This window comes from Accipiter gentilis, chromosome 12 (assembly GCF_929443795.1).
Source record: "Accipiter gentilis chromosome 12, bAccGen1.1, whole genome shotgun sequence".
Taxonomy (NCBI): Eukaryota; Metazoa; Chordata; class Aves; order Accipitriformes; family Accipitridae; genus Astur; species Astur gentilis.
The window spans coordinates 31,813,872-31,837,543 of record NC_064891.1 but is presented as its reverse complement, the minus strand read 5'-3'; the positions used below and the strand labels follow the sequence as shown (position 1 = coordinate 31,837,543).

Below are 23,672 nucleotides of genomic sequence, written 5' to 3'. Positions count from 1 at the left end.
TAGTCACAGCCTACTGCTGCTAGTTGGCTGAAGTAAGGAAAATTAATTCCCCTCTTGAATTTTGCCCTGTGATGACTTGGCCAGTGAATGTCTATGCATGTTTGTATGTACATGTGGGTCACTGTATTGCACTTGTGTGTACTTTTGGCACTTGCAGAGACCACACACTGGCTTTGGGGTCCTACCGTGAGGCAGTGGCTATAGGGTCTGTAGCTATCAGGCTGCCCTGTGCCGGTACACGTATGCAGGATGACACGTGCCATGAGCTCCTCTCCTCCTTGTTATGTGAAGGCTGTAAAAGGAGCCGTGTAGCTCAGCAGCGCTGTGCTAGGCCACTTACTGGCAGAGGAGGGAGGCAGTCCTTTTCTGAAAGGCTGGTCCCAATGCTACTTCAAGAAATGATGATGTCTGAGGTGGAAGCATCTAGTGAACTTGATCTGGTTGGAGGTCACCAGCAGTATAGAAACTGTACTGAGCCAGCCAAGCGTCATAGCCTCCTCCGCTAAAAGCATAAGTAACGTGTGCCCATGGTCCATCATTCATGGACCCTTATCCCTCCCCATGAGACTTCAAAGTGTAGAAGTGGCTATAGCTATGCCACTGTGTCGGAAGCTGATCTGTATGCAGGTACTGGTTTTGTTTACGTGGTTTCTTGTGTATGTCCTACAGATGTGGAAATGAGATATCTAATTTCTTTGTAGGCCACCCTTTTGATGTAGAGGTGTTTGAGGATCACCTTTGGTTTTCCGACTGGGCTAGGCCGTCACTAATGAGGGTGGACAAGAAGACCGGCCAAAACAGGGTACGTCTTCGAGGCAGCATGCTGAGACCCTCATCAATGGTTGTAGTTCATCCTTTGGCGAAACCAGGTATACTGCAAAAATTTAGCAGTCATTCCCTTCCAGCCTCCTCTTGTTCACTGATATCATTAGAACAGAAGTCCCTGGGGAGATTATTATCTTCTCAGAAACAGGCTCTGTAAAAGGCCTTGCATAGTCAGACTGGCATTTATTGAAAGCATCATCTGGGCATGTGTCCCAGGAATGCTAACAGATTTTGTATATTTATGATCAAGCCCAAGAATAGATGCTGATCAATTGCCACAAGGCTACCATAGTCTTCTAATTCCTATTTATCCTAGTTTATTAGCACCCCTCACACACACAAATGATAACAAATGACACGGAGAAAGATTTATTAGTTTTGGATCAAATAATTTGATTTTCTGTTGGGAACAATCTCCCTGTAAGCAGAAAAGAGTAATTCAATAGACCAGGATTGAGAGAAGGTAATCACAGGCTCCCTATGCCCTTGTAATGTTCTTTCAGGGAATGCTAGGGCTCTAAATATTAAAGGAGAAATAATGAAGGAAATAAAAAAAAAAAGTGATAAATTTATAAGACAGAGAGTATGCGAATCTGCTTTCCTGCCAGAGGCTAGGTCATAATATATGCTTTATATATGTGTCTGGTTTTAATAAAAATTAAAAAAAAAAAAAAAAAAAAGGAAAAAAAAAAAAGGATGTTCTAGTTTTTGTCAGTCCTTATTCTTTTCCCAACTGCTTCAACTCTGCACAGCTAACAGGAGATGTTGACTGAAGAAGCAGCTTGTTAAGTTGCCTGTTTTTCTGCATTAGGGGCAAATCCTTGCCTTTATGAGAATGGAGGCTGTGATCAGATCTGTGAAAACAATTTTGGAGTTGCACATTGCACGTGTCATCCAGGATTTGGGAAAACTCGAGATGGAAAAACCTGTCGTGCTCTGGATGCTTCCAACACAACAGCAGGTACAATCCTCGAGTTCCAAAAAAGACTCTTTCCAAACCCTTGAGGATCCTGACAGAAAGGATTGGAAAATATCCACCTTGCTCTACATAATGAATGATGGTTTCTCTGAAGAATGAAAACACTGGGATGTTGTCCTGGGACAATAACATGTTTTCTGACCATTGTAATTTTCCCCTTGGCTTATTAGCAGTAAGAGAGATGTGTGCAGTGCTAGCAAGTATTGTGAGCAATGAGTTGCATTCCTTGTCTTTTATATTTGAGAAAACCCACCAGTGAGTGGTTTTAGGAATAATTTGAGGCCAGACACAGGCTAGTCTGGGAGGATATTGATGTCTGTTTTGAAAGGAAACCCCCATGATTATTGGAAAGTAGGCAAGTGACAGAAAATGAGAAAGTTAGTTCAGTAGATTTAAATAGTCTGTGTCACTTCTTTCATCTCTTTTTCAGGAAGCGTCTCTGTGCACGAGGGGGTAGCACCAATGCCGACACCAGAGACCTTACTCCGGAGCACACAAAGCAGTGGGATATTCAAGGATACAGAGAGTGGGGCAAAGAAGATCAGCATTTTGCTGACGGCTGAAATCATGGTATCAGGTAGAGTCTGATGATTTTCTTCCTTTATTTACTGGGGGGCTCTGGACAGGTTTATAGAACAGAAAGAAATCATAGGCCTGAAAGGAAGAAAGGCTCATTGTCAAGACTGGTGGCATTCACGCTCTTAACCCTCTTACAAGAAGTTGGGTCTATGCAATTATGCCAGGTAGCACTGCTTTTCTGTTTGTTTGTCTCCATGTTCCTTTGCTATGTCAACAGAACTTGATAATATTATTCAGGTCTAGAGAGCAAACATTTCTAATTTGGAACACTTGTGAAAGGCTCTCCCTTAGATTTTTTAAGTATATTAAGCACAAATCTCTCAACAAAATTGCAATAAAACCATTGAATTCTACATACGTTCAATGACACTAGATCATGAAATTGTACAATAGGTTTTGCGTACGATATTCAGAAATACTAATACTAAACGACACTTCAACTCCACCTTGACAAAGATGACAGCCCTAATGATTGTATTGGCTTGTCACAACTAACCCTGGAGAACTATGTTTCAAACTTTGACTGTATGTTCTGGTTTTCTTGTTAGTTTTCTCTTGGTTGGTTGGTGGGGGTTTTTATATACAGTACTGTCCTGGTTTTAGCTGGGATAGAGTTAATTGTCTTCCTAGTAGCTGGTACAGTGCTGTGTTTTTGATTTAGGTATGAGAAGAATGTTGATAACACACTGTTGTTTTCAGTTGTTGCTAAGTAATGTTTAGACTAAAGTCAAGGATTTTTCGGCTTCATGCCCAGCCAGCAAGAAGGCTGGAGGGGCACAAGGAGTTGGGAGGGGACACAGCCAGGACAGCTGACCCAAACTGGCCAAAGGGGTATTCTAAGACCGTGGGACGTCACATCCAGTATAGGAACTGGGGGGAGTAGAGGCGGGGGGATCACTGCTCAGGGACTAACTGGGCGTTGATCAGCAGGTGGTGAGCAATTGTATTGTGCATAATTTGTATATTCCAACCCTTTTATTACTACTGTTGTCATTTTATTAGCGTTATCATTATAATTAGTAGTTTCTTCTTTTCTGTTCTATTAAACCGTTCTTATCTCAGCCCACGAGTTTTACTTCTTTTCCTGATTTTCTCCCTCATCCAACTGGGGCGGGGGCGGGGTAAGTGAGCGAGCAGCTGCGTGGTGCTTAGTTTCTGGCTGGGGTTAAACCACGCAAGTACCTCCTTTGATTGGTCCAAATGCATTTAGTAGCTTTTTTTTTGGTTTTGTTTATGCTATAGATCAAGATGACTGCACTGCACTAGAATGTGACGTCAACGCACAGTGTGTTTTGCTGGAAGATGGTGCTATGTGCCAGTGTTTGAAAGGATTTACCAGGAAGGGGAAATCGTGCTATGGTAATACAAGACATTAATACAACCTTCTGGAAAACCGTAGACTAGGGGAGAGGAAAAAAAAAAAATCTATATTTTCTCACATTGGCAGCTCTGCTGTGTGATCCATCACAGAAAGGTCAAAGGTATTGCTTGTTTTGAAAGAGACGATGAGCAGAGAGCATGTGGGATGAAATGGCTAATTATCACATGCCTTATTTTCCCCTGAGTCATGAGTGTTAATCCTATTAATATTAACAAGCAATAACGGTGATAATAGAATAAAAGCATAATATATTTGTAAAAATTGCCTAATTAGAAAAGCTTAGTCCATAGACGTGATAGTTGATGTATAATTTAGAAATATGTATTAAGGAATCTCTTAAAGATTAGTATTCGTGATGTAATGTTTACATAAAACAAGTAGAAAGAAATTCTAACAATCAGAAAACACATTGCTCAGAGTGGTCTTTAAGTTTTTGGACTTTCATACAACATAAGTGGAAGCACTTTGTTCTCTCATAAAGGCCAAGACAGGAAGGCATTAGAAACAATTTACCAGTTGGTGGCTGAGGGTGAAGTCTCGCAGGAGTCTATGTTGCTATGGAAAGGAAAAAAAAAAGGAAGGTGAAATGAATGTAATTTTTTTTCATTGTGGTACCTTTTTTTTAAGCTTATGTGTTCTTTCTGAAAGCAAAGTTTCTCTCTAAGTAGGGTTTAAGAATATGAGGCTAGTTTCGAATAGGATCATTCTCTCCAAATGTGAATTTTTTTTTTAAGCAAGTGGTATTTGTGGAACCTCTAGGTCTCCAGTTGAAAGTAGCTGGTTGACTGTCTTAGGGTCTTCAGAACATCCCCATCAAATTTCATACCATCAAAAGACCACAAAGCCCTTCTCCTCCTATTTGCTTCAGATGCACAAATGACAAGTGACAGCAGAGTCTGAGGGAGATTCATTATGTAGACGTTTCTTTATATCGATTTACCCGATGGTTTCATGACCCACGTGTGCCGCCTCCTTGTTTTGTCTCGCAGATGTTGATGAGTGTGCTGTAAACATGGACCACTGTAATCGCAGTGTGTCGGGCTGTATCAATACGGAAGGGGGCTACGTCTGTAAATGCCTGGAGGGCTACACTGGAGATGGAGTCCATTGCTACGGTACGGGCATGCGTGAGGGCTGTGCTGTATCTGGAAGGCTGGGGCAGGATGAATGAGCAAGAGACATGTCTTATGATTTGGGCTAGCCTTGCGTCAAGCTATGAAGCTGTCAAATGAGCTCTTCTGGTTCTTTTTAAAAATCTTGGTAGGGGCATGGACCCTAACAGTGGCTCCTCCAGACAGTTGACGTTTATCATTTCTTCCTTTTTTGATTCTTTCCGTCCTGTTCAAAGTGTGGCAACCCCAGTAACTGATCAATATGCAAAGCCTGTAGCTGTCAGTGGATACCTCCTCTCAGTGTTTGCACTCCTTTTAGTAGCTACAGCAGGAGAGAGAGGAAGAGTGGAGGGGAGGAGGGAAGTGGAGGTGAAGCAGTAAAGTTTTATTGGAAATCGTTGCCATGAATATAAACGAAAGCAGGTATTGAGTGTGTCATAATACTCATCAAATAATTCCAGGTCTGTTTAATAGGCATGAGGTTCAAGGTGTTGACACTGACAACTTGAGTACATTTAGAGTCTTGTTAATAATCAGACCCACTGATTTTTCCCATCCAGCTCTAATGCCAGGTCTTTACTTTATTCCCTGCATTTCTTAATTTTTTAATCCATTTTAGCAGTAAATATGATGGAACAGGAAGTTTCCCCCCCCCCAGTATTTGACTAGCACACAGTTTGTTCAGAGCTTTATGAAAGTCTTGGCTTCTCTTTTGTCCTTTCTTTTCCCTTTTTCCTTTATGGCGTAATTCAAAGCCCATTAAATTTAACCCAATTCTTACATAGTCTTTACTGGGCTTTGGTTCTTCGACACAGATAAGGATGACTGAAAAATTAAGAACAATATCATTATTATGGGCAGGGTGTGGAAAGTATCAGAGGCAGGGGGTTCGAGAAGGCGTTCTACGTACACTGGTCAGAGATCCAGAGCTCGTGTCTTTGAGGAGGTTTGCAAGTGCAGGCAGAAGTGACAAGCTCCTCTTGCTATCCCAGTACTACCTACAAGGCATGTCCCCAGGCAGCCCTGGGATCTCGCTGTCTGTGGTATCATCGCTCAGCTAGAATGACTGTGGTACCTACCACTATTATTGAAAAACAGTCCATTATCTTCCTGAAGTCTTTGAGTCCAGAATATGGTAATATATATTTTCACAGTATTTTATAAATGATGCAATGTTGCTATGATGTAAACAGAATTCAAACTAATTTTGTATTTGATGACTTGAAATATACTATAAAAACCAGAAACTGGTAAGTGATTTTATACTTCAGTTTTAGACACCTGCATGCATGCACAGTGTCCAGAAATGTGACAGTACATCCAGACATGGTACAAGATGAGTTCATGTTGTGTTGCTGAAATCACGTTTCTTGGAACATGCTGCAACAGTTTTGTTCCTGTATTTTTGCTTCTAAGATTGCTCTGAATTTTCTATACTGTTTCGGGCCAGACCCTGTTAATTTTACTGTAGGAAAAGTCCCATTCATCCAGTGTGCGAGCTATGACTAGCAATGCCAGGAGAATATAAATACAAATAAGTCTTCTCTTCAACATTATGTGTCATGGGGAAGCTTTTCCTTCCTTCTTGTGGAGATCTTCTGCAGCAGTATAGTATGCTCTGGGGCAGGCTGCGATTACTTGATGTAGAAAGTATGCTGGTTGCTCTTCCATTATGTTTTCCATGAAGGCACATCTACAGAGGGGAAAGTCTTTGGTGTTTCTCCTCACTGCCAGGAGACTGTAATGCTGCAACTGCTGCCCTTTTAACGGATGCTCTGAGGCCATTTCATTCTTCTAACTGCAGACTGTTTGGGTGACAGATATTGATGAGTGCAAGACAGGGTCCCACACCTGTGGAGAGAACATCACCTGCACAAATACAGAAGGAAACTTCACTTGCTCGTGTGCTGATGATGCTTCTGGAACTGGCATCGGTTGCAGTGAGTAAATGGAGTGAGCAATTAAAAAGGAAGTGGTCCTTGACTAGGTACTGTGCTCTTGGATAAATTTTTATACCTGGAAATTAAGGAAGCCCTGTATAGTGACACACTGGGCAGCTTGTGGATCCATTTAGCCTTGCTTTAGGATTCTGTTCTGAGGTGGGCTAAGGAGACCAGATTCGAGTTTAGTCTGGAAATATCTACATCGAGGTTTAATGCTAATTTTTACTGTCTAACTGTAATGACACATTTATCTAGTGGCAGCAGAAGTAAATGCTCCTTGGAGGTAGCATTTTTGGAGGTGATTTCAGTCTGTGTAATTTTCCAAACTCTCCATGCCTTCTTTCGCTCTGCAGAAGGCTAGCACAAAAACTGAATGTAATTTAAGTCCCATTTGATTCTTCAGAATAAGCTAGTCTTTCAAGCCAATTTTTCAAAAGGGCTCTGAAACTCTTTAGAAAATCTGGTTACCAGTTTAATGAAGGGAGCTGCTGAAGTTTCAGCACTAGTGACTGTGTGACCCTCATTTCAATGCCTCAATGTGACAGCAGCATTCTCTGAAAATGTCAGCCCTCTTCATCGGGGTGAATTTTACTCAGATCAAGTGACACTCTGATGACGGAGGGACACTGTGTGATTGTCATAGATTTGTTTCTGCAGAAAACCAGAAGGAAATTATGGCTTTTTAAAGTAGAACACCTATCAGGATCCCTACCCCCCTTTTCAGTTACTTAAGTTTTCAGTAGCTTCAGGTGTGACTCAGGAAACGATGATTTTAAATGATGCATGACTTGGAAGTAATGCCTTCTAGGTTGCTCAGCTGTAAGTCTGATCCCATGTCTTCAGGGATGTTAACACACTGTTTTAATTCTTTGCCTAATAAGCTCTTCTAGCAAGTTGAAATTTTCTTTGCAGAATGCAGTCACACCTGCAGTTCACTAAAATCACTCACCCCTTTCCATTCAGGCTCTTTGCCATGGTAGTTCTCCTGCAAATGAAATTTTAAAAACCAAATGTCATTGAAGGTCATGTTGCAATAAAAACTGGTGTGAGTCATAAAACTGATCCCATAAATGTATGAGAGCGATTAGGAGCATTTCTGCTAAGCCATACTGCTAGAAATTCTTTGCCATGTAGATGTGTCATGGTTTAAACCCAGCTGTCAACAAAGCACCACGAGGCTGCTTGCTCACTCCTCCCTGCCTCCTCCAGTGTGATGGGGAGGAGAATCAGAGAGGAGAAAGAAAAAAAGAAAAAAAAAAAAAGAACCTCATGGGTTGAGATAAGGACAGTTTACTGGGACAGCACAAGGAAAGAAGCGACGACAACAACAATAGTACTAATAAAAGAATAGAGAAAACGAGTGATGCACAGTGCAACTGCTCACCACCTGGATCCCAACCACTCCACCACTTTCCCTGCCGAGAAACCACCCCCCAGCCCGCTCCCCAGTTATATACGGAGCATGACGTCACATGGTATGGAATATCCCCTTGGCTAGTTCAGGTCAGCTGCCCTGGCCCCCTCCCAGCTCCCTGTGAAAATTAATGCTATCCCAACCCATCCCAGGACAAGCTGTTTGGTTCTGACCTATAGATTTGCTGTAGCATGAAAGTAGGCAAGAAAGCGCTCCTTTTCTGTAAGGGCATGTTTGCACTGTAGGTCATGCTGTGCAGAGATATTAGAGCTACCTTTAAAACTAGGTAGTTTGAATACCTATGTAGGTGACAGTGTGTGCAATTCAGAGCAGGCTGCAGAACCCTCTGAAGAATTGGGTCAGTAGAGTTCCCTGCTTCCCCCGTGATGCCGTTATCTGTACCTGAGCTAGCTTGAAACAATAAAAAATGTGATCTGCAGTCACACACGGATGCAATCAACTGGACGGCAGCAGAGTAGAAGTAATCTGCATAAGAACGACAAGTTGCATGTGAAAACTTCTCAGTCTGAGATCCGAGTGCATGAAATACAGTCACCCTTCACCTGTACATCTGACTGGTATTTTATGCATCGTAGAGATTTACGATACCCTAAAGCTGCATAAGTTGCAAAAATAATTTAAGCGTAAGTAACCAGACAGCCGGTACAGTTTTTCTTCAGACCTGTGCTCACACATCTAAACAGACAGAACGCTCCCAACTGCTGTGGGGTTTTTTATTGCAAATCTACAATCAAGTATATTTAGTATTTTGATCTAAAGTTCTGTGTGCCTGAATTTGATAAGCAACATAAGCAAATAGGTAAAACACAAGTAATCGGTCGAAATTAGAGATTTTTACCTACTTTCCTATCTAGAAGTCCTGGAACTCTTTTGTAAGATCACGTTGCCAATGTGGCCAAAGTTTTACATGTCCTTGTGAAATCCTGTGTTTCAGAATCTACTGTGTCCCCCACTGTTGTCAGCAGTGAATACGCCACACACCCTGTGCAAGGTGATATTGTAGGATGCCCTCCTTCGTACGAGTCATACTGCCTCCACGGTGGAGTGTGCAATTATGTTTCTGATCTGCAAGACTACGCCTGCAAGTAAGTACAGAAATTTGTATTGTCTCTGCTGATGAATGGTATCCTTAGGGCTCAGTTGAGTGCAGATGTGAAGTGTTTGTCCATAAATTATCTGTTCATTACTCATGCTAGCAATTATCATTAGACTCTGCTCTTTTCTGTAAGTGCTCACTGTAAGTTTCTGTAAGTGGTCACTCCGTTCACACCCATTACAATTAATAGTAGCCTTCGATTTGTTTCCTAAGCACTCGATTCTTTGCTTTGGAAGTGTGAGATAAATTGTTAAATGACTTAGTGCTCATAGCTTTGTGAAAGATGTGCTTGCTCTCTCTCCTTTACGTGTCGTGCTGACTTGTACCTCCCTGTCGGCCTTGCGGCTCACGTGTAGCATTCACTGGGTTGGAAGAGGACACCTCTGTCCTGTCTTCTCTGATTGGGACCAGGGAGGAGAAGCCTGGTGTCAGCATCTTCCCTTACAGTTTGAAGAGTCTTGATTCCTGGCACAAAGGGTACGACGTGATGGTCCTCTTAAAAACAGGGAAAGTAGCAATGAGACCTCAAAATCGAGACCTCCTTGCTCGTGTCGATATTTTTGTGAAGCCTAATTCCTGGTTCCCCAAATGCAGTTGCTGATAAAAGCAAAGAGAATCTTATCTCTCCAGAAGCCAGCCTTGGCCTGGTCAATGTGATGGCCTAGTCCCATGGGGTAATCATTTCTTCTAAACCATTAGTGCGGAACTTAATTGTGTAGCTTGATTATATTTGAATCTCTCTTCCGTCTTTCTTCAAAATCAAGCATAGAAGCATTTGCAGCGGGCCAAATCCAATACCTGCGTCCTCCCCTGGGGTCTCACCTGGTAAGTGAGGACCTGTGCAGGGGATGGATGCTGTTCTGTAGTAGGCAAATCTCCCTCTGTGTCTCAGTAACTCGGGTGGCCGTGGTGTAACCCTGGAGTAAGGAGAGCGAGCTTTGTGCTGAAGGGTTTCTTTGACCCACCATTCCTCCAGATCTTCCTTGTACTGCACTGCAGGAACCTCCGTACCAGGCCATTCCTGCAAGCACTGTCAAATCCTAGGCTTTCTTATTTTTAAATATGGGTGCTCTCCCCTACCTACAGACCTCTGTACCTGCAGGAATATGAAAAGAATGTATCTCATGTACATACATGGGAATGAAGTGGATGCTTTGCGCCACGGATTTCCTAAGCTCGGCAAAGCCATTACAGGAGATGAGACTCATGGTCATCTCTGGTATAAGTTATGAATTTTTAGTGTAAATTTTAGAGGCGTTGATTACTATGGGGTTTTTTCACTTCATTGAGCTTCTCCTATTGAAACTGAAGAGTCTACAACTGCAGAACTTTCAAATCGGATCACATCTTTTTTCTTCTAGTTGTTAGGTGTTCGTGCAGAATAAGAATCCAAATGTACATATTTTTCAGTTCTGGAAGTGGAAGCCATTTAAAAAATTAAGAAGCAACTGTGCTTAGCCGTTTTCTTGGGGGTCGGGGTTTGTGTGTGGACCTTGCTGAATTCTCACCTTGCTGAATTCTCACTAGATGGCAGCATTCATTCACGTAGGCTGTATATATGAACTACCAAAACGAAGTAATGGAAAAATGTTATCTAACAAAAATATCTAGCAAAAATCACATACCAAATGTGATTTGTGTTTTAATTAATAAAAGCTCTTACACTAGAAAGTAAATCTTCTAGCTTGTTTGGAATTTATTCTGATCTTACATTAAAAATTAGCATTTTTCTGCCTCCTGACATATATGAATTCTAATTTGTGACAGAATGAGAGTGCCTGCACCTGATTTAATAATGAATGCTGATAGAATGTTTTCAGGACATTAGGTAAAAGCTGCTGCAGGTAAATCCTGCTTCTTTTGCTCATTTGACTAGCTCTTCTGACTTGAATAAAACTAGACTGATAAGAATTGTGAGAAGAATTTGAGCCTACACTGCTGAGAGATTGTTATGAATTGAGTAGACTGTTCATTTTTTACGTTTACTATTTCCTTTTTTACGTCTCTCACCTTGGACAGTAAAACTAGGCTGACATTCTTGATGTATTTCTCACTTCCTAGTAATTTTTGATTTGAGGGTTTCATGCACTGATAAGTAATTTTTGTATTGGGTTTTACAGTGGTAAAAACAAACAAATAAACAAAAACTACCTACAGAAGAAGCCTGTATTAAAACTAAATTATAAAGATATTTCTAACCCATACTAGAGTTTTTTAAAACACTTTCATTCGTCTTTTATTTTAAAGTAAGGATTTAGAGTCAAATTTCATTCCCTTAACCAAATCACTCTGAAAATACGAACAGGTCCTATTTGCCTATTTCAAAGAAAGGGAAGCTTGCTGCTATGAACAGTTAACGGAAAATCTTGCGGAAACACTAATCACATGGCAGGACTGAAGAGAAAATGATTTTTTCTATTCTTTACCATTGGAATTTGGAAATTATAATCTCTGTATAATTCTGCAGGTGATTCAATAGCTTTATAGTAAAAAAAGCCTTCTCATATTGAATTCTACAGGTTTTGAGAGCCATTCCTTTAAAGTAATTTTCTCTTCACCATTACTAAATTAAACCAGGTTATTTCCATAGCGGTTGCCAATGGTAAATCAATACGCAAGGTGACTGAAGTGATGATCCGGGGCTTTTCCTCTGCCGCCAGTTACAAAGTGTGCTCACGTCCTTTTGGCAGCTGTGTGACGGGCTACGTCGGAGAGCGGTGCCAGTTCAGCGATCTGGAGTGGTGGGAGCAGCAGCACGCTGAGCGGGTGAAGATGCGGAATATCACCATCACGGTGTGCGTAGCAGTGCTGGTCCTCCTGCTACTGCTGGGGTCCCTGGCTGCCTACTGCCACAGGTAGTGCTTCCAAACACGTGCTGTGAACGTGTGGCACGGGGACTAAGGTCCTGCTGACTTTCACAGAGAGCTCATGGTGAAGAACACGAGCTGTTCTTCAGCCGGTGGAAATCGCCATATCATCCTTGCTACTCTTTTTTGCTTTTCGGTAATTGGATCTATGAATAATTCAGAAAGTTCTGGCATGTCCCTTGCCTGCAGTAATCACATTGGTGGTAGTGAGTAACATGTGTCTGGGGGGAAGAAGGATAGAGACCTGATTAGGTTGGAAGAGGAGCCGTAATTAGTATTGATGAGAGAGTTCAGGAGCCATGCTATTTACTTCTTCCTTGGTTTCCCTTAAGAGCTCTAGATGTCTGAAACTGTCACGGTAGGGCTTGGCTCTTCTCTGCTGGCTAACCCATTAGTTTGGTTTTGCTGCCCTTTCAGTGTAGGGTGGCACCTGAAAGTTTCCTTGCCGTTGAGAAAAGCAGCTTACTAACCTTCCAATAGCAAACTTCCACAGTGAGGCCTCCAGCATCTTCCAGAATGTGAAAGCGTTTTACCTGGCAGTAGAAAGAGTAAAATCAGGGATGTGAGCCTAAGGCACATCTGTTGTAAAAGTACTCCCTGGCATTTTCCAAAGCTGTAATGAATTGTGCAGGTTTGGGATTCTTCTCATGGCAAAAAGAATCCCTACGGTCACTGTTTAAGAACCCAGTCTGATGTGAAATTAAATGTCATCGATGTCCCTTGAACTGGAAAGTATTCAGCATTTAATAAGTTAGAGTCTTTTGGCCATGACCTTGGCAGATAACCATTCTCAGAGGCTCTTGTTTAAATACATATTTATATTGAAAAGTAAACAAACAAAAAGCCAGACAGCAGCCAAATCAAGAGTCTCCTGCTGCAGGCCAACCTGCCCTCCGTGGGCAGGGGTTTTGTTTGTGGTTTAGGTTAATTTTAAAATTAGGCTCTCCTAGGCATAAAAAGTTAAGCTACAAAAGAAGTTAACTATGGAAGCCAATATTTTCCATTCTTATTTAATGGTTCCTAGCATATTTGGTCCATAAAAGCAGACAAGCTGCCACGTTTCTTATTTTCTATTAACTAATGGTAGAGGTCCAGAATTAAAGCTAAGCACAGCCTGGTTTGTTCTCATGACCTGGGATTCAGAAGCTAATCGGTGGAATGAGACATTCAGAATAGACAAATTGTGAGATTCTTATATTTCCCATGTATGTCATATAAACTGTCATGAAAAATAGCTAGAATGTGGCTGGTTTTAAGGTGTGAAGATACTCATTCTCTTCCCTTCCTTTCTCTTTTGTCATTTCTCCCTGATTTACCTTTCTTTCTTGCCAAATGCTTTTGATCAATATAACTATTTACCTCGACAACAAGTTTTCAATTACATGCTTGACTGAATTTGTACTGCAGCTATTACTAGCATAACTAGATCAAAATGAAACCACTGACCTAAAATCCCTATTTAACTGGAGTCTGGAAGCCAGTATTTGGGTTGAAATTGCTATACTGCTTTTTCACATTATCTACGATATTTTGAAATATACCGATTAAGTCTGTAATAGTCCTGTTCCTTCCCCTCTAAAATGCAGACGCCTATCTCCTTTTAATTGGAGGAAAGGAAGTTGGAGAGCCACACTTGCCAATTCGAAAAATGTGTAAACCGGAGGTCAAAAATACCAAAATATCGTGTTGGTTTGTTCAATGACTTGTCTGCTGAAGAGCACTGTGTCATCCTTAATGTTAGGTTTATGTAGTCTGACTGTATACTATGCCAAGCTTCCTATCTTTCTTGGGAAGCAAGGAAACAACTCTTTTTCCAACAACAACAAAAAAATCTGAATCACAGGTTTAACACCCACAATCCCTCCACCTCAACTGGCCAAGGCCGTGCAAAAAAATGGCAGTAGGACTGGGATTAGGATTGAGAAATTCTTGGCCTCTTGCCCATGCTCGGTCAGCTAGATCTCCCTGCCTCGTCTGCTTGTGCTCAGTCACACGTGAAGACTCCCATGCCTGGCAAGTCCGCCTGGCATCTGTTACTCTGCATGCTGTAAAATAAGATGTAGAATTAGTGATCCTCTTGAGCGGGGCATCCCACTGAGGACCAGGCCTGTGTGTGAGCTCTGTGCAATGGATTTTATAACTCTAGTAATGGGCTTGAGTTTTGTCAGCACTACGAGCTGCAGGTGCGGAATGAGCAGATCCAGGTGACAAAACATGAACAGCAGCCTTGCCACAGTGTCAGGAAAGGTCAAAATGGACTATTTTACCTTATTTCTCAGCATTCTGCTCCGTGGATGTACCCTCAGATCCGACACCTATTTCATTTCATATTAGCAGTCCCAATCTTATCCCCTACTGGAGACAGCTGGGGTTTTTTGACGTTTGAATCCACAGGAACATGTTATGGAGAATCTGGGGAGAAAATCTGTGGTGGAGACAGGTCTTGCTCATTTCTAGCAAAAAGCAAATTTTATTTACATTGTATATTCATGAAGGGAGCAAGATACGATAATTACTGCAGATGCACTTTCCAGTTAGTATATGAATATGATGTAGAAATAAAAGGAAAATTCCTATTTTCTTTGGTACATGTCTATTAAATTTCATTTAAAATAGATTGAGTAAAAGGATATTCTAACTTGAGACTTCCGGAATTTGAAGAGTGTAACATTAATCTTGTTAGCTGATGTCTAGATGGAGAAAAAACATGTATGCAAAGTCAGTAAAGATGTACTGATTTGAATCTCAAGCAGTGTAAATGAACTTTTTCTTTGGACCATGTTTTCCATGTTGGGACCTATATGGGCTTTTAATACTGCCTTATTAAGTGTTTGCTGTTTTACTGTAAAAATAGCAATTTTTAAATTTCTGGAACTAGCCACTTAGAGCTGATTATTTGTATCCTTTTCCAACTGCAGGTTGTACTCTTGGCTTTTCCCCCCCTTGCGTTAATTTGTTGGGCATGCTTTTCCCTGGAAATGTCTTGGTTCCAAGGTTTTTGAGGCTTTCAGTTTGTTTATTTCATAGTGATTTTTGCAGTTGTTGTTCTCCATACATGACGCAGATGAATGCAGAAGTGACTTTCATAATTGTAACTATGAATGGTGTACAAAAACATTCAGATTTTTATTTCTGAGCTTCACCCACAAATGCTGTTCATTGTATTGGCTGAAACCTAAATCTTTATAAGAGGAATGTATCATAAATAGAATGATAGAAAATGGAAGGGGGTGGTTAAAATTATGAGGTCTATTGTTTTTTCTAATGAATGGCCCTTTACAGATGGCACACTAGAACAAAAATTTGTTCACTTCTTACTGACTTCTGTTTCTGACAAGTTGTTTGTTTTAACCACCGTGCGGTAATTGACAGTAATACACCCTTTCAAATCAATGAAAGAAAACAAAATATATATCCCTCTGTAAATACCTATAGAATAATGTGTGAAAGGAAGCAGCATCTGTTCCTCCCAAAGCAAAATAATTTGTTTCAGCTTTTGTTCTATTGCAGAAGTCAAAACTTGTATAAGAAGAATCTCTATGCAGAAGCGATAAGAGATGCCAGCAGCCGCGCTGACAATGAGAACGTGACACCTACTAGCAACAAGTCTCGGGTAACTATATTAATGTGGAGTGGAGAGGGAAGCAGGAAGGATCAAAGAGTGTTAGGGATCCACTTGAGATTATCCATCAAATAATTCACATCTTAAATATATTAAATAACTGCTAGAGTCATCAAGTGCTTTGCTGTGAACCCTAGTTCATCTTACCTCATTGTTATCCCTCAAAGTTCACAGCTGCCTGGATGTATTGCAACCATTAGCCAGTGTTATTGTTAGCTTTGAACACAACAGTTGGGGAACTGTGTTCTAAATTAAGGAAATGGCAATGTGATGACATGGCATATCACGGAGTTATTTTCACAGGAAAGTATGCCCTCTGTAAAAAAGGCTTCTTGGAAGCCAAGTATTGTGTGTGTGTGCTACATGAGATGTTGAACTTTTTTTGGGGGGGTTGATGAAATGAAATGTCTTTGTCTTAAAAGCTGCTGCCTTGTAAAGAAAAACAACCAGAATGTTATCAGGCAGTTTGGGAGGGAATATAAAACACCAATTTTGCACTGGTGTAGGTAGAAATGCCATCATGATCTGGTTGTACTGACCTGTTTCTGTTGTCGTTTTTGAAGTTGCATCAGAGAATTTGGTCCCATAAGATCTGACCTAAGGACCTGATTCTCACTGGCATTAAGATGACATTACACTGCTGGGTGATGGCAATTGAAACTTGAAGTTGGCCAAAGTGACAAAATTGGCATCTGTGGCTACTTCTATGCCCGGTCTGAGACTCCTTTCTCAGAAATGTGTGACTTACCCTAAGAGCTTGTCTGCACACACATACCATTCAGCTCTGAATAAGCTGCTGTAATGCAGGTATCACCATACTTGTCCAGGTAGCATCACATTGGCTAAGCAGCGTCCGCTCTTCAAAACAAGCACAGTTACGCCTCTGGGAAAGATTACTGAAAGAGTTTATACTTGTACAGGATTGGTGATAAACTCTACTGAAGCACATACCTTTTTACTGGGGTAACTGCACACAAGTTTTTCTAGCATAGGTATTTCTGCAAGGCTTTAAAGCCTTCCACACCCAACTATAGCTGGAAACGTACAAGAATTGTGTGCATAGTAGTCGTGGTCACAAAAGAATTTGACTTTAAATGGCCTGGAGCTTGACTCTGCTCCAAATTTTTGAGTCCAGAAAGAGGTGAGTTTGTTCTACTTGGGAACCTGAGGGGTTGAATATCATGGAACATTTATAGTGAAAATCCAAGCATTTTTAATCAACCCAAAGATGGCCTAGCAAATGGTTTAGTTTGAGTGTCTGGCAGGATTTGTGAGTGGGTAGCCACTGAAACACACTATCAAATATATGTTGGGAGTACTGAATTTACTTGACCCTGGTTACAACATATTGTTCCTTAGCTGGTCAACTGCATACTCTTGTGGATCTTTTATTACCAGCACTTTGTTACTCCACATACTGGGCAGCAAATGTGCTGAATCGTGACGACGCCATCATTTGTTCGTAGCAGAGACAAAAACCCACAGCTTGCAAAGTATACGAGGCTGGGAAAATCAGAAACATTTGTTGGGACTGGGAACAGCTCGCTGCCTGGGAGCAGTGCTGTAGGAGGCCTGCAGCTCATCAGCTCTGTCCCCACCTGCTGTTGCCCCCACAGTTAATGCTAGTGGTCAATGATATTTTTGCGGAATATAGGAGTAATTAGACAGCTAAGCAATGGACCGCATCAACAAAAACAAATCCAACCTACTCATCTATTATGCACTCGTGTTAAATTTCACCGTGCATTCTTGTACTGGGAGACATCAAATACATTAATAAAGTAATTTATTGCAAATGGTTTGCTGCAGGCTGGAAGAGGAAATCACTGACCCTTTGCTAATTATTGATGCTTACACAGTAATGGATTCCTGTGGTTTCATGCGCGTGATTTGCTCTGTGCTGATGTAGCCATCGAGTGTTAAGTTCACTGGGGCTTCACGCATGCATGCGCTCAGGTTAGAAACTGTAGAGTTGCCAAAAAGCAGCAGGAAGTTGTCCATTTCTACCGTTCACTTAAAGTGGATTATTTTGGAGATTTATGTAAAAAAAAAAGAGATTATACTACATCAGGGATAGAAAACTCTATAGCTCCTCAACTCTTAAGGTACTGGAAGAGGGTTTTGGGTATTGATTTACACAGCATTAATAATCCTAATGAAGGACTTCGTATGGGGACAAGATGATGTGTATGCAATAACTGTAAAGAGCTCATGAAATTCACTTCTTTTGCAACCCATAGTGCTACTGCTCATTTGTGAGACTGGGGAGAGGGAGAGTAAAGACTTTCTTGTTCTTGCCCATCTACGTTAATGCAGAAGATAAAAAGATTTTACACTATCACACATATCGAATGCTAGGTATCATGATACTGAAACTATACCTATAAATTGTCCAAGTGTCATGCACTTTTCCCTTTACTTCTATTCTGCCAGGTGAGGCTACATTTAGCTGAGGGTATGCCTGGGTATTTTTTCACATTTGTATTAGAGTTCCATAATCCAGGCTAGGTTTGTCCTAGGGATATGTAAGCCTTGGTAAACTTCTGCACATGCCTGGATTTTGATGCTGTTCTGAGACTTTTCATCCAGCAAGTGTTCTGCTTTGCACAGTCAAAGATATTTTGCAGAACTGTGCAGAGCTGAATCTCCTCCAGGGGTCTGTCACATGTGGGTTAGCAGCTGTAAGCCTACAGATTTTATGTAAATTAACTGATGCCTAAATAGTCACACCTGCTACATCTGTGATCTATCCACATAAATCCACCAATTATCCACCTGGACCACTGAATCTGTCGGTCCTTCTGTTGGAACATCTTATTTACAGACGTTTTCTCTTCTTCCCTGTCTCTGCTCTTTAAACACCCCCCCTTTACTGGGTTTCCCTCTTTCCCTCTATACTATTTCAGCACAGTGCTTCACATTGCTTTCCTCTACTTCTGTTTTTTTTTCTGTTCCTCCCCCTGGTCTTTTCAGCACGTTCCCCCAGAGGGTCCCATCTTCTGCTCTTCTGAGGTGTCACTTCCACTGGCACTGTGGGATGGTGGAACTGCATCCCCCAGATGGTGCTGAGAGCCAGAAAGGGAGAGGCTCGCTTCCTTCCCTGTGCCGGACAGGTTTTCCTGCTGTCTGGTTTGCAGGTCTCTTTAATGCTTTAAAAGTGGCCCTCAGTACTATGGAGAGGGTTGATTTTCATGAATTTTTGTTCTTGCATCTGGAAAGGTTGATTTGCAAGGCAAGAGAATGGGTAGTTCTTTACTAGACTGGAACCGCACACTTGCCAAAGACCGGGGCTGTCATCATCTCGAATGTTTAATTATCTGCAGGGGAAGGGTCATCCCTGAAGCCAAGGTGACCTTTTTCCCCCTGCTGTGGTTGGAGTGTGTGGCCCTTCCAGTTTGCCTCTTGGGTTTCAGAAAACCAGTTCATTTAATATTAATTTGGAGTCTGTCTATTTTGTGCATATTGTATGTATTTCCAGTTTGCGGTTATTAAGGAGTGTAACAGTTCTCCGGAGACTAAAGCGGTTGATCTAATTGAGTGTGAGACAGCAGATCCTCATCCTGCCTGTCCTTCAGAATATGGTGAGTAGGATTTCCTTCCTTATTAGATCTCTCCTCACCTTTGTACCAGCAGGAGCAGTGGCTGAGAGAGGAGACGGAGAAATCAGAATTACATTTCTGGCCTGTTTAAAGCTGCTGTGCACAGCAGAAGCCGTGTTTGTATTGCTGTGAAGAGACCAGTCAGTCCTTCACTTACCAGATTATTCATGAGGAATTACACCACAGCAATGCTTTCACACTCATAAGAAGCCAGATGCTTCTCGTGATAGTAATAATATAATATTTTTGCCTTTGTATAGAACTTCACAGGTTTGCTTCATAGCAAGTGAAGTTATGCCCGTCATACTGATGGGGAATGTATATCCATGGAACGAGTCCTTATTCCTTTAGGCAGGACAACTGAAATGGTGTGAGAAGCCCGGGTCTCCCCAGAAACCTTTTGCCCTGAGGCAGCAACCGCAGTTTTGCTTTTTGTGTTAAACGAGGTGTTTGACTGCTTGGGGATTGTTTGGTGCTTAAGCAAAGAAGAGATGAAGGAAGGAGTTGTGCCTCCCGTAGCCGGTGCAAAGGCAGCAGGCAGCACAGAAGCACACAACAGGCTTCCATGGCCCCCAGGTTCCCACCTGGACCGCTCTGAGTTTTAGGAAATGCTGCCTTATAGATGGCAACCGAATCTCCTAATTGCTCAGATGGTAACGACTGATGGAGAAAGACTGATATCCTTAACCGTTTGTCCTCTTTACCATATATACCTCCTAACTACAGAAGTTCCTAGAGAATGTGGTTTGCATCCATCATTTAGAAACATGCAGAGACAAATGTCTGAGGATACTTGAATAGGCAGGCATCTCACAAGATTTTCCAAATTGCCCATCCTGTCCATAGACATACGATGGGAAGTCACTTTATTCATCAGTAGAAAATATGCCTCACATTGACTTGGTTGGACTAATATTGTGAACATGTGTAGAACTGTATTGTCCAGTGAAGGAAGCCTGATGTTTCCCATTAGGAGGCTCTGTTTTCATTTATAGTTTTATCAGATGCAGCTATTGGAACAGAAATTTCCCATGGCAGGTGTCTGATTTTTTCCTGGTTGAAAATTTTAGCAGAAGTGGTTCAACCATTTTAGACAAGACTGGTAAATAAACTGATGTCTTTTCTAGCGTGTTAAAGAAAGGTCTTATACCATGCCAGTGAATAATTCTAAGATATTTTGACTTTGGAGCAGGGGCTTTAATTTTGCCAGGCAGGTAGTCTTCCTGCCCTGGGCATGCTTTTTCCCATTCTTATGTATTAAAACGGAAACCCATGAAATTTGCCTAGGACAAGTAATTTCTTAAACTCTGAAGCAAGTTCTTGACTTTGCCTCTTTTTTTTGTTCTCCTGACACGAGTTGGGTTTATAATTTTCTGAACCCGATTCTGTGCTTCCTTTCATAGCTTTCCTCTCTCAAAGATGCCATTAGCTTTCTTTTAGCTTAGTTCTTGTGAACCTTCTCAAATGGCTTTCAGTAATACGTATCGGTTTTCTCCAGTGGAACAGCCTATAACATACGACAAAGCAGCAGAGACTTTGGCAGAAGAGGAGAAAGAACAAGGCTGTCAACAAGAGATTCCTGGTGCTGAGAAAGCACGTCAGCCCATGGGAGCAGCGAAGGGCCCTCCCCAGGCTCCCTGGAGCATCCACCCGAAGTCCCTGCTGGAAAGGGAGCCCTGCGAGCTTGCCCCAGCCAGCCTGCTGATGCAGCCAGACTAGAAGCAACCTGGGTTTGAGTAGGAAAAGGAAGAAGGATGAAGTCAGTAGAGAACGGGAACTCATGAAACACTGAAGCAACCCTCTTTTTTTTTTTTTTCGTTAAAATCTGCTTTAGAAAAAAAACACAAATCAAAACAAAACAGAGAAGTCCTTGCCACTCCTTCCCTGTCGTCTCCGCTTGGAAGAATTACTGTGAGCAATGTATTAGCAATGAGTACTCTGTAAGTATCACTTTAAGGGTCACTGCTGCTAACTTCATTAACTGCCTGCTAAAAGGACATTGAGGGGAAAACAGCCAAGTGGGTGATTTATCAGAGATAAGTATTTTCTAATGGAGTTTTTTGCAAGTAGTGGTCTTTACACATACACAGAGTCCAGAAACTGCCTAGAAAATGGGCCACAAGGACAACTGCAGAGAAACTGGAACGGAAAAGGATGCAGGAAAACGAGTTAAAAATGAATATTTTTATTAAAATACTGTTCACGGACACTTTAAGCCTCTCCCCAGCACTGCTGTCAGGCCAATGTAACTTCCTGGACTTCACCACAGATATTCTTGTATCTGCCTCTGTAAGTGAGCACCAAATGGGACCTTGTATTTCTCAGGTTTGGTGGGCTGGAGGATTGTTTGTGAGCATATGGTATTAATGACGGTCACATCTATGAAGTGAGAGGTAATGTTTGAGGGGAAAGGTGATTCTTCATTAAATTTTCCAGTCTACACTGGTCTTTCAGAGCGTTACTGGATGTTTAGACTGACTTCCATGTAACTGATCTGTGCTGCCTGGTAAAATCCATGGGAACGATTGGAAAACAACACCAATTTTTCTTGTAACTGGCTTTCTAACAGCTACAGCTCCCTTCCAGTTATTTACTAAGAACTAACTCACTTATAAAGCTCTGTTGTATACAGAGTTATAGCTTAGTTGTTTATCAAGTGATTTTCACCACTAGTCTTGACTTCCTAATGCTGTTTTCAGAACGTTTTGGAAGATACCTGGAAATCAGCTAGATTACTAATTATGTTTTCATTGTAGGGGATCTCTCAGTTCTCTGTCTTTGAAGCCTACTACTGTGCTATCAGACACCTTCTTTAAACTCCACTAGAGCGCCCACCACCTGTGTTCCTTGTAATTCATTAGCTGGATAATAGTAGCAAATGTTATTGATTTGTGTGTTTACCATCCTGTTTTCTGGTTTTTTTAGAATTCTGCTGGCAAGGTATGGGATGTTGTTGTTTGGTTACCAGCTCCGTAGGCCAGTGAAGGGAAAGAGTATTGAAAGGCTCTTACCTTTTGTCCAAAACAGTTACACACTTGAGTAACTTTGCGGAGTCGGTTCTGATTTATGTTGGTGTAAACAGTAAGAACATTGAGCTCAAGGTGTCTGAATTATTACAAAAATTATAATGCTCTGTTGTGTAGAGGGTTGTCACTTATTTGTTTATCGTCTAAAGTGATGTTTGCTGGTGGTTTTGAATTGTTAAGTCTGTTTTCTAATCACATCAGTTCTGAATTCAGAATAAACTTGTAAAATAGGCATTTCCAGAGGTTAGTTGGAACTAGTAGCAATGAAGACGCATTCTCTTTTGTGGATGGCAACAAGGGTACTTCTGTGAAAAGAGAAGTGGTTGGGGAGAGTTGACGTACTAAACTGTGTTCAGGAGAGGGCAACCACTGGGCTGAACCATTAGTATTTGATAGATTTGATTTTAAGTTCAGTATAGTTTAATTTCATTAACATTGTTAAAAGCATCTAGTTTGGATTCCCTGGTCTTTCACAGTTCATCACTGATCTTGTGTGTTTTGATGGGAAGAGAGTCCAGCTATAAAGGCCCCGATTCAGTAAAGCATTTAATTTCCATGAGAGCTAGACAGTAAAATGACTTTGATCCCCGTACTTTGATTATCTCTGGTGAAACACATTTGCGTGCTTAAAATCAAGGAGTTGTGTTGAATGGCAGTCAACATTTAGTTGGAAGTTTCCCCGGTCAAAGGAAAAAAAGATTCGTAACTTTGACTCTTGTCTAAACAAAGGTGTTTCATACTCCTTACAAATTAGTTTCATATTCTACCCTGTGTTTTGTTTACTTTGCTTTCCTTCAGTCTAGGGATCTAATTTTAAATTTGATAGTGTTCTTTACAGAATAAGATAGGAAAATTAAGCTGATATGTTTTTGTAATTAGGGTGTTTTGAGTTTTAAATGTTTTCTAAACTCAGCTCTAAACTCAAAATAATCTTTAATGTAAAACCTTGAAATGGTATTTCAACACAAATATAATATATTTGGTTTATTTGTATGTTTATAAAGCTATTGATTTATAAAATAAATAAACAAAAAATCCCTGGTGTCCCTCTTGCTTTAAAAGAAGAGAATGCAAAATTTTCGTTTCAGTTAACCCATGTCACGTTTGTTGATAGCTCCATTGGTTTCATACAGCCACAGTGTGTCATGTGTTGGTGCAGCATGTGCAGATATCATGGGTTTTTCATTCACCGCTCAGAGAATCTATAT

General features: G+C 41.2%; 1 protein-coding gene across 3 annotated transcripts in view; it reads left to right on the top strand.

Annotated features, from left to right (window-relative positions):
- EGF (epidermal growth factor) overlaps positions 1–23,371 on the top strand; it is a 63,946-nt gene extending 40,575 nt beyond the window's left edge. The window contains exons 15-26 of one of the 3 annotated variants that reach the window (XR_007507830.1): positions 702–869; positions 1,637–1,786; positions 2,235–2,381; positions 3,626–3,742; positions 4,754–4,879; positions 6,697–6,816; positions 9,189–9,339; positions 12,041–12,205; positions 15,728–15,830; positions 19,318–19,420; positions 20,937–21,727; positions 22,195–23,371. Coding sequence is in view for 2 of the 3 variants with exons in the window: in XM_049815356.1 (XP_049671313.1) it covers positions 702–869; positions 1,637–1,786; positions 2,235–2,381; positions 3,626–3,742; positions 4,754–4,879; positions 6,697–6,816; positions 9,189–9,339; positions 12,041–12,205; positions 15,728–15,830; positions 19,318–19,420; positions 20,937–21,157 (1,571 nt within the window). In the remaining variant the exon portion in view is untranslated. Of the gene's footprint in view, positions 1–701; positions 870–1,636; positions 1,787–2,234; positions 2,382–3,625; positions 3,743–4,753; positions 4,880–6,696; positions 6,817–9,188; positions 9,340–12,040; positions 12,206–15,727; positions 15,831–19,317; positions 19,421–20,936; positions 21,900–22,194 lie in introns of those variants that run through there. The other 2 variants (XM_049815356.1, XM_049815357.1) reach the window with 2 other exon arrangements.
- Positions 23,372–23,672: the final 301 nt, after the last annotated feature.